This window comes from Amblyomma mixtum, chromosome 5 (genome assembly GCF_055824585.1).
Source record: "Amblyomma mixtum isolate Tamu chromosome 5, ASM5582458v1, whole genome shotgun sequence".
Lineage (NCBI taxonomy): Eukaryota > Metazoa > Arthropoda > Arachnida > Ixodida > Ixodidae > Amblyomma > Amblyomma mixtum.
This window is the reverse complement of record NC_143016.1, coordinates 147,424,878-147,438,718: the sequence shown is the minus strand read 5'-3', so window position 1 is coordinate 147,438,718 and position 13,841 is coordinate 147,424,878. Positions and strand designations below refer to the sequence as shown.

The 13,841-nt window shown below is 48.8% G+C and overlaps 1 protein-coding gene across 3 annotated transcripts in view; it reads right to left on the bottom strand.

Annotated features, from left to right (window-relative positions):
* Positions 1 to 5,686: 5,686 nt before the first annotated feature.
* Positions 5,687 to 13,841, bottom strand: part of LOC149344098 (mite allergen Lep d 7-like) — a 36,479-nt gene continuing 28,324 nt past the window's right edge. For all 3 annotated transcript variants that reach the window (XM_089546139.1, XM_089546141.1, XM_089546140.1), the window contains exons 3-5: positions 12,947 to 13,181; positions 8,807 to 8,980; positions 5,687 to 6,271 (exon numbers count right to left, since the gene is read on the bottom strand). In XM_089546139.1, coding sequence (XP_089402265.1) covers positions 6,031 to 6,271; positions 8,807 to 8,980; positions 12,947 to 13,181 — 650 coding nt within the window. In that variant the 3' untranslated portion in view covers positions 5,687 to 6,030. The remainder of the gene's footprint in view (positions 6,272 to 8,806; positions 8,981 to 12,946; positions 13,182 to 13,841) is intronic.

The window sequence follows — 13,841 nt, the reverse complement described above, 5'->3', positions numbered from 1 at the left end:
AGCAAATGCCGCAGGGCAGGCATCGGTTGGTACAAAGACAGCCAAACAAGCAAGCTGCTCCTAAAAAAAAAACTTAATGAATCCATTTCAACCATTTCTTCCCTCTCAATGATCTCAGGGTGGAAATGAAGTAATTTAACGCAGTGAGAAATGAGGTCCAATAAGAATTCTTATGCTGTAAAATGAGGGATCATGGCTCATTTTGCGTCCGGTTAAATATCCATGCAGGAGGGCTTCTTCCTTTCGGAAACATCGTGGTCGCCGTGGCCTAGACACGAACCCACAGCCTCTTGTTGGGTACAACAGTGCCGTTGCCACTGCACCACCGTGCCCGGCACTTGCTGCTGACTCAACCATAGCGCGGGCAGGTTATCGCGACGCTGGACTCCGTGGTGCCCTTAAAACTAGGCTCTCTTAATGGGGACGATCCGGTTTTCTTAATTAACAGGCAAGCGGGGCTTCTACTTCTACTTTGTCGACCATGTATGCACGCAAGGGGCATGTCATTCCGACGCATTCCGTTTTCCTGTACCTGAAATGCTTCGCGCCACTGGCATCGGACGGTGCCGAACTGCAGCCTTCTCCGTGGTGTTATTGCCCGAGCGATATAACGAGGGAGGAGGTCATCGTGATAACTACCGGCGATCAAGACAGAGGAGAGAACGCACGCGTCCAAAATGGGCCTTCGTCCAGTCTTGTGCACTTCAGTGTTTCCAAGAGGTCTAGGCTGCGTGAAAGGGTGGCGCTGGTCATGCTTTGTCCCTAAAGCAACTTAAGGCGAAAGCCTTTAATGGCTCAAACTGTCGTCCGTTAACAAGGAGTGTCACACGCGTTTATTTCGGTAACTAAGGAAGCTAGAAGAAAACCAATGGCTTCTTCAGATAGAGGAGGAAAAAATAAACCTAGAAGCCAAGTTTGATGACTGTAGATTAATTTGTTAATTAATTATAGGCAAACATGTCGAAATTGCTTCGAATTAGGGCGGACGACGGTATAGCCACGGGAACGGTGTGACTTCACATCCACCGGAAGTCGTCAAAATGGTCGAAAAAACGTCGGATTTGTGTCAAATAAATGGAGAAATATGTAATTAAGCGTAATTAACACTTAAGATCCCCGATATATGTACAATTTGGTTATCGATATAGCCACGGGAACGGTGTGACGTCACATCCGCCGGAAGTCGTCACGGCATAGTGTCCTCGGCTTTCGCTTCTCAACACTTTAGTTGCCGAAGTGTGCACGCAATTTTTTTGGCTCTATCAGTCCTCGAAAGCCTGTGAATAATGCAGGTGCTTTGCACCAGCGCCGGCACCTGTTTCTGACCCAGCGCCTTGCCCCTGTAACCAGCTACTCCTGACCTAAAGTGGCTATCGTTAAAAAAAATGCACAAGAAATTCTGAAAGCAGTTGTGTGCAGTGCTTTGTACAGTCGGGAAATCACATACTGGTTGACGGTGTGCAAAACGGCAGCGCTTTTCTTTGTAGGCAGCCTTGTATTAGGTGGGGACAGCTTGACAGGGGTGCATCCCTTTGCTGCACGACTGCGCAGCACTTTCATCTTAAATCGCGGTGACTGTTATCCATTATTCGAGGGCTGTGTAAAAAGCCAGACTCACGTTCTTTAGTCGAGCAGACAGGCGTGAAAGTTGCCACACACATTCATGTGGCGAAAAGCAGCACGAACAGAGCGGACAGAAAACGCGTAAGTCAATAAGCAGCGCTGGCTTTCAATTAATTTCAACGCCTTAAGGCTGAAATTAAGTTGCTGAAGATAGCTGAAAGTGAGCTGAAAATAACTGAAAGTCCGCGCTGTGTTGTCTCACATATTTTCTGTCTGCTCTGCCTGTTTTCATAAGATTTCCTTCAGCCAGCTTCTCTCGTTTAGTTGCATGTATGTATCCTCACTGTGCCTCGAAAACTGCCCCTGGCACGGTGTGGGCTTGCGTAACACTGAGAGAAGACATCCCCTGTTGAGAGCGGCACTCCGGCATGACCTCTGGGGAAAGAAGGGGACACACCTTTCACAAGTCGCTAAGTTGGCTTCCCCACTTTGCACGCAGCCCTAATAATGGCGTCACTGGCCCACAGCAAAGCGAGGATAAAGCTCTGACACTGCATAGCACTGCTTCTGAACCAAGCTGAACCATGCGAACCAAGCTGACATAAGCGGTTTTATAGAACGCACGAACTACAGCCACATACTGTCGCAAAAATTTGCGTTTCCGCCAGTAGTAGCGGCATCCAACATTGAGGATGAGATGCATTGACATTTTATGAGTCACAGTCGGTCGGTGCGGACGTTTACGCTGTGTTAACATGTGAGCTGGCGCAGGCGAATCGCGCTCAGGAGCGGCATGGCAGGGCAAGCTGTCCGTTGGCAAAGCGATTGAGTCTATCTGGGAAGTGTGTTATCTGTTATCGAGAGTGCAATGTGAGAAAGGTTACGCCGAAAGTGAACTCAGAGGAGACCAACCTTGTCGCAAGTGTAAAAGTGTATCTCGGGAATTTCGAACGCAATATAAAACTATTCAAAGTGGTATAAAGCTCGTCGCCAGGAAACTGCGCGCAGACTTCCAAACTAGTTATAAGTTATAGTGCTGTAGCGGGGCACAAGAAGTTCGGAAGAATCGGCTATCGCTTGAATTTCCTAGAGCACCGTACTGCGAAGAAGCTGAGTCATTCTTTTTTTTTTTGCAACAAAAATTTTCGCTATATATATATATATTTACTCTTTGCCTGCTTGGCAGCTCTTCTGCAAGAGTGCACATCAACGCTAGAAAGTTCTCGTCGATTACTTATGCACATATCGCATCGATTCGCTTTATTCTGAGGATAACTTTTAACAAAATGAGGAAGCTGCACACTGCTAAAATATAGGTTTTCCTAATTAATGAGGATTAGAGGGATCCAGTAATGGCAGGCCGTGGATAAATTCTGAGCCACCTGGTGTTCTTTTACGCGTGCCAAAATTACAGCACATGGCAGGCTGCCTGTCGCGGTCGCCGCGATGGTAATCGAACCTACCACGTTTTCTCGTCAGCACGATGTCGTAACCTTTGAGCCACTGCGGCGAATAATTGGAGAAATTGTGACAGCCCGTTGGCAAAATCTTGCCGAAAACCCGATCACTGAACCAGAAAGTCGCCACAGCGGCGAACTGCGCTTTGATTGGACCTATACCTTCTGGCTCCAAGCAGTGTATAAGTAGCTTACGCAGAAGTGAGGTAAAACTCCTTAGAGTAAACAGAACACTAGTAGTGGGGTGGAATGGAATTAGTTACCGGGTGTTTGCCTTTAAGGTAATGCGACTTTAAGTGAACTATGGTAGTGCGAAACGCTGTTGCCAGCCTCCGTGTCTAGTAAATCTGGGTGTGAAGTATACCTGCTGCGTTTACAGCGCTCCCAAGGGCGTCCGCAGAACATTTTCCAGGGGGTGCACCCGATGGCCGGGTATGGGGGAGGCGGTAGGTTAGCGCCAAAAAGGAACTATTTGTGGTCTAAACTGCGTACACCAAACAAAAATTAGAAGCAGCAAATTAGTGCTAGGCTTGGAGAATAAACATTAGAATTTATTAATGAACAAAGAATTGAACTCAATAAGCAATATCCGATAACTTAATATCACCTAAGCGTGCTAATCAAGCTGTGTAGTTGTTTTCTACTAGTGCATATAATATCCGTAATTCCAGGGTGGGGGGGGGGGGGGTCAACCGCCCCCTCCTTGCCTCCCCCCCCCCCCCCCCCCTTCCGGACGCCCATGAGCGCTCCAGAGGCCTTTTGCTCAGTGTTTGAATAGATTGCTACTGCTAGCGGCCAAAGGGTTGCGGGATGTGGCGTAGACAGTGTTAAGCAGCCGGTTGCAGTGGGCAGTCATGGTGTGGGCGCTAAGGGTGTGGTGTAGGGGGTGTAGGGTTGAAAGCGTGTGGCGTTGCCGGACGAGGACAATGACAAGATCTGGTAGGACGAAAGATGTGACTAAAAGAAAAGTGAACAAAAACAAAGGACTCACACTGACTTCTCTCGTTTCCAGTCAATGTCTACCTCCTGCTCCGCTGTCTCCTCGACGTTTCAGCCCCGAGTTTTAGTTCCTCAGTGGGGAGTAACCTACTCGGAAGTGCAGCGACTCGTTCAAAACTAAAACAAAGCTAAATGCTACAATTGCTTCTGCCTTCTGTTTTACTCAACTTTAGCAAAAATCGGTGCTAGTTTGGCATTATTGGCTTCAGTCTAGTGTGCTTACCTCAAGTGGAGTACTGCGAAAAATGGGTAGGTAGATTTCTCTAAATGTTCGCAGGTGTAGAGAAATTCACCACGGAAAAAAAATTGCCCTGGTGCGGGCTCTTGACCAGCCTCAGATACGAAGATCTTGAGAAAGCTGGAAAGCTTCCGCTTGCAGCCCATGGGTGGATACTGTTTTTTACTAAATTCATTATTCGGCTTTGTTTGTCCGTGGCTTCCACCCGATATGTGCCGTCATCTGTCTTCCTGCGCAATGCTCACATCTTTATCTGCATGCCTATTCCTCGTGACGATAACAGGACAGAGGCCAAGCTCTTAAATGTGCGTCATCATAAGCAACGGTCTCACTACACCCACTCAAGGACAAATGCAACTCCCATGTACTTCTAATTAACCCTGTCCTGTGCCAGAGGCGGCCATCTTATCCCAGCAAACTTCCTAATCTCATCCGCCCACCTAATTTCCTGCCACCCACTGCTACGCTTGACTCGCCTTAGAATCCAGACCGTTACCTTTAACGACCATCGGTTACCTACAACGGCCACGTAACGCCCTCTCATTACGTGTCCTGCTGATGACCATTTCTTCTGGAGTTGGACTAGGATGTCATTAACCCATTATGTATTCTTCTTTTAACGTTACACCTGCCATTTTCTTTTCCATAGCTTGCTGCGTTGTCCTTGAATTAAGTTGAACCTTTGCCGTTCTTCTCCACGTTTCTTCCCCACACTTGTGTACCGGTAAGGTACAGATGTTATCTACTTTTCTATGAATGGATATTGGTAAACTCCCTTCATGATCTAAGAGAGCCTGCCAAATGCGCTCCATCCCATTCTCATTCTTCTAGTTATTTCACTCTCCGTGATCCGGATCTGCGGTCACTACTTATCCTGAGTAGACGTACTCCCTTACCACATTCAGCGCCTCGCTTCCTATCGTAAACTGCGTTTTCCTTCCGAGACTATTCAACAGTACTTTAGTCTTCTGTATAGTAGTTTTTGAACCAACCGTTCTGCTCTGCCTGTCTAATGAACATGCTCTGCAATTCATCCCCTGAGTTTACTATAGCCTGGCCTCCGCAGCGCGAAATTCTCGAGTAGCTTCAGCTAGCAGCAGAGAAGCAGTGTTTAAGTGTGCAGTTTCACAACATCTTCACTGTTGCTGTGGTGTATGCGGTCAAGAAGCATCGCATGCGCCACGATGTTTGTGAGGAAGCACTCAGATTCTTTCGGTTTAAATTCGGGTTTAGTGATTTGGTTGGAAACGCGTTCAGTCCGCGCTCTAAGAAAAGACGTGTAACTGAAGTACACGAGAACGCAATTGTGCCGGCCAGACGCACAAAGCAGCTGGCAGCACCCGCGATGAGATGCACTGATACAGTGTACAAGCTTCGCTTCCAGAAGCAGCTTGGACGTCTTCGCCCGCGGGCAATAAACTTCACCATGTAGAGACAGAAGTGATTTATACAAACAGCAGTGGCAAAGAATTCCGTATTGAAATTAATCGCCCGGAAACAAACGAACAAATCAAGAGTAAACAAAACAAAACATCGCACAGCTTTGAGAGGGAATGAAAATGAAGAAGCACGCAATTAAGTCCGGGTACGTAGCGAATTTACGCGCTCCAATTGCACAAGGGCGGAAGCGATGACACTGCTATTTTGGAGAGGCCGAATACAACGGGCAGAGCTGGCGGCGAGCTACGCACGCGACACTGCATTAACTTTTTTAGAGAGTAGTTCGGGCGGCGACCAGTTTCTTCTGTAGCGAAGACCTCAGGATGCAGGCCGCTAGCCGAGCGCGACGAGTGCGGCCGGAATGGTGCCGCCCAGCTCGGTCAGCTTCTCGGCGAAGAGGGTTCGCACGCTCTGCTCGACGGCGCGTCGGATCTCCTCCTCGAAGACGGTGGTGAGGACCACGGAGAGCGTGTTGGCCACACTGCCCAGGGGGCCCAGCCCTTGAACCGTGACGCGCACGCCCTGCAGACGATGCACCGAGAACTTCTGCAGCTCGGGCTTGCCGCCGGGCTTCCTGCGAACGCGGCCCCGAAATGAGGGTGAGTGGCATCGGAACAGCTGTACGACCACTCGCGGCCGTTGTGTGGGGTACGCTTGTACAGTCGTCGACGGACCTGTCTACAGCGCTAGAACACTGTGCCATCTGTGCTCCGCAGCGCGCAGAGACACGTCTAGCGGTAGCGCCTGGTTCGAGATAGAGCGTCTTTGAGTATGGTGTGGGCATTAGACATGCGCTATCTGGAACCGGGTGCTGCCGGAGCGAGGCACTCTATGCATGAACTCGAGCACTCCAGATAGGTCTGTGGACGACTGTACGCACGCAGTCGCGCAGACAGGTGTCTTTTGTAGGGACAGCTGTATCAGGAAGGGGGGGGGGGGGGGGTTCCGGAGCGTCCAGCGTCGAAGTAGTACGCAAAGGACTTCAGCGAAGCCAGTATTATATAGAAATGAATTCTCTGAGGTATAAAGGTGGCGTGTACGGCACAGTAACACCAGTCGTGGCGAACGTCAGAAAACAAGTGCATCTTAAATGCACGGAGCTGATTAACTTTATTGCAATGGGGAACTTTACAGTTAGGAGCCTGGTTATAATCGCAGGTATGTAGCTCGCACTTAGTATAATAGCCGTAACAGTTCCTAGAATTTTGAAAACGTGATTTTGCTCATCGCTGTGGCACGAACTCTGGCCATATGGGCGTGTCAAACGGAAACCGTATGGCCGTGAGGGGACGCAGTTACATCCTCAAGCAATCGTCACTTGGCGGTGAACGTGTCACGTGACCGCTGTCTCAGCCGACCTACTGCCCCAGTCCACCCCAGTACTGCCCCAGTCTATTGATAACAGCTAGTTATAAATTTCTTATTACAGTTAGGCGGCAAACTGAAATAGGTACAAAGTTAATTATTATCCCTCGTTAACACGATAAACATGTTTTCCAGTGTCATTCGCCACTGGTATAATATGCTGCAAGAATGACCTTCATACCTCGCAAAGCATACTCTTAAACATTACGCATGAGTTTCCTGCAACATCCCGTATGCCTGCCATAGAATAATAATTGACGTAATCAATGCAGGATTACACCATCACACTGAAGCTTCGTTGACATCCATAACCGATATTCATTGCTTCTCTGCGACAGCATATATTGCCTCTTGTAGAAGCTTTTCCCGCTACCTTAAAGAAAGCAATCATGACAACGTCGGACAGTTTTACTGCAATATAACCTAGCTTATGACGTCGCTCGAATCTCGGACTTAGGCAACGCGTCGATCGGAGGCTGTTGGTCGACCGCGTGATGCCGTTTCCGTTGAGGCTTTGGAAAGTCCGAAGAAAGGGGGGAGCGCAAGCCTGCAGCCTACACATGTGCGTGCTTACGAGCAAAGCTGGGACATCGCGTGTGAGTACAGTCAGTCGCCTCTCTGCTGTGCTGAGCGCATCGCCGGTCGGGTCAGCCTAACAGCCTATAGTTGTAACACAGTTAGACTAAGCGGAGTTAAAGTTAGCTTATTTTTTCCTTTTCCGCCTTTGGGCCATGCGGTTGGGCGGGAGCGCGGAAAGATGCAGTCTGTTGTGCTAAGGCTGACATAAGCTACTGTTTGCGTTCTGGTATACTCTCTGTCGACAGAGAAATGGTACCCTGCAAACTTACCTTCATGCCTCCAATAGCTACGCCGTTTTGATACCTCGTTGATAAAAGTCACGCATAAACATCATGGTTAAGTTTTAAGCATACAGCAGGAACGGAGCTCTGTTTGGTAAGAGCCTACCACCAAACTTCTTTGGTTTCATAATAAAACAGCGCAAAAGACGACAGACTACAGAAAGGAGAGCAAGGACGAAGCAGCGCTCGTCCTGTGTTCTTGCTCTGGTCCATCATCCTTTGCGTAGTTTTAATATGAAACCATACCAACTAGCCCAACTGAACGTTTTGCTGAACAATATTTCGTCTTTGGTTGCATGGGATCAAGTTAAACTTGGCGTTTCTGCCAAGTTTTCTTTGAGCTCGCAAAATAGGGTGAGGGTAGGGGGGGGGGGCGTACTTCAAAGCAAAAAATATGGCGGAAATAAGGGAGCTTCGTCTTTACACGGTTATTCTAGTGCAGCCGTAACACTTATGCAGTCGTATATTCGCCTCCACGGCAACGGCAGATTTCAGCTGCGCCCGTTAAAAAAAAAAAAAACAGCTGGTGTCACCGACAAGCTCTTGGCCCTCAGCTAACTGATCACAGCAGTGTACTAAATTAATAAACTGTTCCACTCTGTTCAACAGGTAAAGGCATCAAAATTATTGCAGTTGCGATTTGATATTAAGATTGTCTTTATGTTTAAATAACAACGAAAGCGTTAATAGCGTACCAGTTGCTCATCGCGGAGAAACAGTGGGTAACAGTCATGGATGCGGGCTGTGCTTCACAGCAGACTGATGTTACGTCCGGCATATCTTTCGTTTACGCCCTAGTTACTCCGCTCACGCAGATTGCGATCACGCAGAACGCAGAATCTGTGAGAACTGGATGAAGGTGTGTACAGACAGAGAGTACTCACTGGACGGCCTCTACGATGATCTGCATGCTGTTGACGTCGCACACGATGGTGACGTCCCGGCTGAAGGCCATGAGTTTCACCTCGCCCTTGTAGGTGGCACTCACGGGGCCGGCGCCCAGGTCCACGCGCATGTCCACTCCGTTGGCGCCGACGGTGACGTGGCAGTCACCAGTCCTGCGTCACGAGAGGGAGAGCACACGACGCATACACTCGTAGTCGCCCACACGTGAACGGTGTTCAGGAGAGCGTCTCATGATATAATACGTGCTCCAGTTGCATTCCTGCAGTGCCGCCCTCAGCGTTCTCAGCCTTGGGCTCTGCTATAGGCCAATGACGATAAATATTGCTTTTAGATAAAGGTTGTAATTTTACAGCAAGAGCTGTTATAAGACGTCGGTGTTGCGGCGTAAACGTCCGCACAGCGTAGGGCGAAGGTTGAAGGAGTAAGGGGAGTAGGAGAGGAGAAGAGGTAGGAGGAAGGGGAGGGACTCAACACCTACTGCTGTGTCCACCCGTATCTCCCCATTTCACTAAGGTGAGGGGCGTAAAAGGGGTGAGTTGGGCTAGGAGAGTGCAAAACACGGTGTGTACACAGCAGGGTGGGGAGCGCCGCAGCGTAGGGCGGAGCGAGCGAGCGGGAAGCACTGCAAATTGCAGGCACAGCAGGGAAGGCGAGGGATCTCGCATCTGTGTCGCAGCGTGAAGGGTGAGGGCTCGCAGCTGCAACGCAGCGCAGTGGGACGCACGATGGGAGACGATGAGGCGCTGCGGGATGACGCAGGAGTTCCCGCATTAGACATCATAGCGTGAACATTGGTAAGTTTTTGTCATCTCTGTTAGTGGTAAAGAACAACTTCACCAGGTCCAACCGGCCCGCCGGTTTGTGTGAAGCTTGACTTTGAAGGTGACCTTGTGTAAACCACGAATAAATAAAGAAATAAAATAATTATTGGCGCGACTGAGTTTGCAACCCGTGGCGATGAGAGCAAATCAACTTCGCTGGCTACTACACGAGGGCACTAGGCTCTCGCCGCAACCGATCAAGCCTCGTGTTAAACTGCAACACATCCGCGCGCTTTGCACTGCACATTGTTTTCTTCATCGACTAATACTACTGTCAAACTAATATTCGCGCTTCGAGCTATGTGGCCGAAGTGACAGAGATGTGCGCGGCACGTGTTGGTGTGGACTAAGTTGTGGCAGAAACAATGCACTAGAGAAATAAGTGTTGACGTTGACAGCACTGCTGCTTATAAACGCGGCAGGGAAACATAGGCCGCTGCTGTACATTGGGTAATTTGGCCTTGATGATGAAAAGTTCAAGATGCGCATAAGTGACTCCCTGGGTCAGTTGACACCTCAATCGCGCTGTGAGGTACGTGGCGGTGGTGTACACCTGCAAAAAAATTTGCTTTCGCACAATGTTTCGTGCTTAGCAATATTAAACTCCCAGCCAATTTTTAATGTAATATGCGTGTAACTGTTTGTTGTTTACTAGGCGTTGATAACTTGAAGTGGAAGCTGCGTTCGGCATTGTGCGTACTTCAGTCAGCCAGTTCAGTTAGTGGTCTTGTTGGTCGTCCCCTGTTTCATAAATCCTTTACTGCTACGCATTTTATTTGATACGTGTATACAACTAGCCAAACACATTGCTCCTACGAAGGTGGCCCCAATGTTTTTGTGGGGAAGGAGAGGATGGTGTTAAAGCAAAGCGTGGCATGCTAAGGCGACTGTCCCAACAAGGTGACGGACTGAGTGGCGCATTCTTTCCTGGCGTGTTTCCTCGCTTCCATAGAGATGGGAACACAAAGCTCGCAAAGTACGAGGGGCGTTCAATAAAGATTTCCCCTGACTCACTTCTGTTTATTGCAGGAAGCTGAAACTGCGCATGTGGAATGACATAAGTCACTATAGGTCAGGTGCAAATGTGCAACTCCGAACTAATAACGGTCCTTCTTTTACAAGTGCTGAAGTGGTGTGAGGTGTGATAATAGACGCAGTAGAATACAGAGCAGTCATCAAGTTCCTGTACTTGAAAGGCCGGACTTCAAGGGAGACGTTCGTGAGATAAAAGAGGTTTATGAGTAGGATTCCCTATCATATGATGTAGTGAAGAACTGGCATCGTCAATTCAAATGTGGTCGGACTTCGGTGGAAACGGCACCGATTGCAGGGCGACCTCACGATCACACCATCCAGCAAGTGGAGGCCGCCGTTTTGGAAAATCGCTGCGTAACCGTTCTAGACCTACCCCAAAATGTCAAGATTAGTATTGGGTCCGTGTAAAAAATCATTTAGAACCATCTCACACCTTTCCAAAAGCAGGAATGAGTCGAATGCTCTCAGGCTCTTTTGATCATGTGCCATGGAAACCAGGAGGACTTTTTCAACAGACTGATTACACAGGATGAAAGCTGGGTCCATTACTATGATTCGGAGCCTAAAGTCCAGTCGATGCAATGGAAGCACTTTGACTCACCGTCTCCAAAGAAGGCACGCGCCCAGCCCTCGGCGGGCAAGGCCATGCTCACAGTCTTTTGGGACCAGCACAGTGTAGTCTTGATGGATTTCCTAGCAAAGGGTGCCACGATTACTGGGGAATAGAAATTGCGGGAGGCCATCAAAAGCAAGAGACGTGGCATGCTCACCAAAGGTGTACGCCTTCTGCAAGGCAATGCCCCAGTTCACAACTCACATGTTGCCCAGATGGAAGCACGCTGCTGCGGCTTTGAAATTCTACCGCATCCCCCTTATTCACCCGACCTCGCACCATCGGACTTCCACCTCTTTCCAACAATGAAGTTTTATTTGAAGGGCAAGCATTTTCCAGATGATGAGACTGATTTCTGAAGTCACAACATGGCTTTTCGAGCAACCTGCCGAAATCATGATATGTGATCATGAGATCATGATATGTGAACATGGAGTCCTTCGTGAAATTCAGGGAGCCAGACTCATCCACTGCCCGGTCGACGAAACCTCGGGCTTTATTGCGGGCTGCCTAGTTCCCCGGATTCCCCGAATGGGCTGGGACCCATATCAATTCGGAATAATTTGGTGAGAATTTGGTTGCGTTAAGGATTCTAAGAGAGGTGTTTGTAATTCGCCCTTTTGCGAAATTATTGATACCCATTTTGGAATCGCTGAGGATGATGCTCGCTTGGGTATGCGCTAGGGCGAGGGCTTTAGCCGCCTCCTCTGCCGTTTCAGAGGATTTCGTTTTGATTGTTGCCGAGACGATGTGGTCACTATTCTCGTTCACAGCCACAATAGCAAGTATATAGAGAGAGAACCACGTTTTGCACATCATTTTGTGTGGCTGTCGATGCAGATGATGCAAGTATTGCTGCTTAAAAAAAAAGCCTGATGTTTTCCTGATGCTAACGTAGAAAAATGCGAACCTGTGAGCTTGTCATACTAACGAAAGGAGTCTTCGTGGGACGTAATTAAACGTAGGTTTTGTGAGTGACGAGTGATCGCTCCAGTAGCGAGTAATGATGCCTGTACTCGAAACCTGACGATGTTACGTGTGTTGGTTAGTGGCCCCTTAAATCTTGGTGCCGCAGGGGCTAGTAGGTTAGGTTAAGCCGAACGTTTGTTCAGCCCTGTCATACCCAACAATTCTGGACAAAGGCATTTTTTAGCGGGAGACCACTATGAACGCATTTTTTTCATATAATGTAAGGTTTCAATACAACAATCAATATATCTGCAGATCACCCCATGGCAGTCTTTTATTTTTTGTGTATTAATGTTTTTGCTATCATCAAAAGCGTTCCCCGTTGGTTTTCTATGACAGTCTTAACTGCTCGGTGCGATCGATGGAAACGCTTTAAAAGAAATATTTTGATACATATCAGAAGAATGGACCATTTCCTTCAATATTTCCATAACAGTGTCGTACAATTTTTCAATTTTCACAACTTTTATCCCAGAGTGTTAGACATGTGTTGTCACATAGAAGTTCTTGCATTGCGAGCAGTATTACATGAAACATCACCAAAAGTAAATTCAGCTAATGGCGCTGTACCAACGCCTGAAAAGTGGTGGTCATGCTATTGTGATAAATTGCTGTTAATGCTGATTGCTTGTTTTGTTAGTTAGGAATCAATTAATGAATTGATGGCAGCCCCGCAGTACCTGTGCATGGTGGATAGCCCGGTGAGGCGTCCGTTGTAGAGCCCCGCCTCGGCGTCCACCTTGACGATGAACTTGGTCTCGAAGTGGCGCGTGGTGTTTGGCACCGTGAGCGGGTCCACGGCCCCCGACGTGGTGATGGCCTTGAGCACCTGGTCGAACAGGTAGTTGACCACGGCGCCGTACAGTCCGGGCGAAGGGGTGGCCTCGGTCACGCCCTCCAGCGACGGGTATAGGCCTGCGAGTGCGCGGAACGCCCTTTATACGCACGAGCTTGCATAATGCCCTATAGCGTTTATAAAGTTGACAGCCAGTCTCAGGACATATCCCTGGCTTTTATTGAGAAAGCAATACTACTCCCAAGAACGGCCTTTCACGTAGCGGCGGCCGCTTGGCACGTTTGACCTTTAGAATGACCGCTGACGTCATACCATGCCTAGTGACGTCACAGCGTGACGTCATACCAGGAGCGAGAGACGGGCTACCAACTCGGCTCGCCGGGCAACGGCGGCCGCTTGGCACGGCGCTCCGCGCTCTTCCCGCTGCTTTCGCAACCTACCAGGCTTAACCAAAGCTAAGCCCCAGCCAAGTTTTTGTTCGTCTGTTCGGGCCATCTTCATCGTCTCAGCCCGCTCAATGCGCATGCGTACAATCTCTGTGGAGGCCTCCATTCTTGTCACCAATAACTACCCGCTAAGCTCAGGTTCGCGACAACCTGGAGAGCAGCAACATGTATGCGCACATTTCACTCTACCTGACCAGCGCTCATCAAGGCACACACTGCACGGGATGTTCTGAATGATTGAAGGACAAAGAATATACGTGCGTTATATTTGCACGATTTATATGGCTCGATGGAAACTAGGAAATACAGATCTTCCACGTCAATTCTTTAACA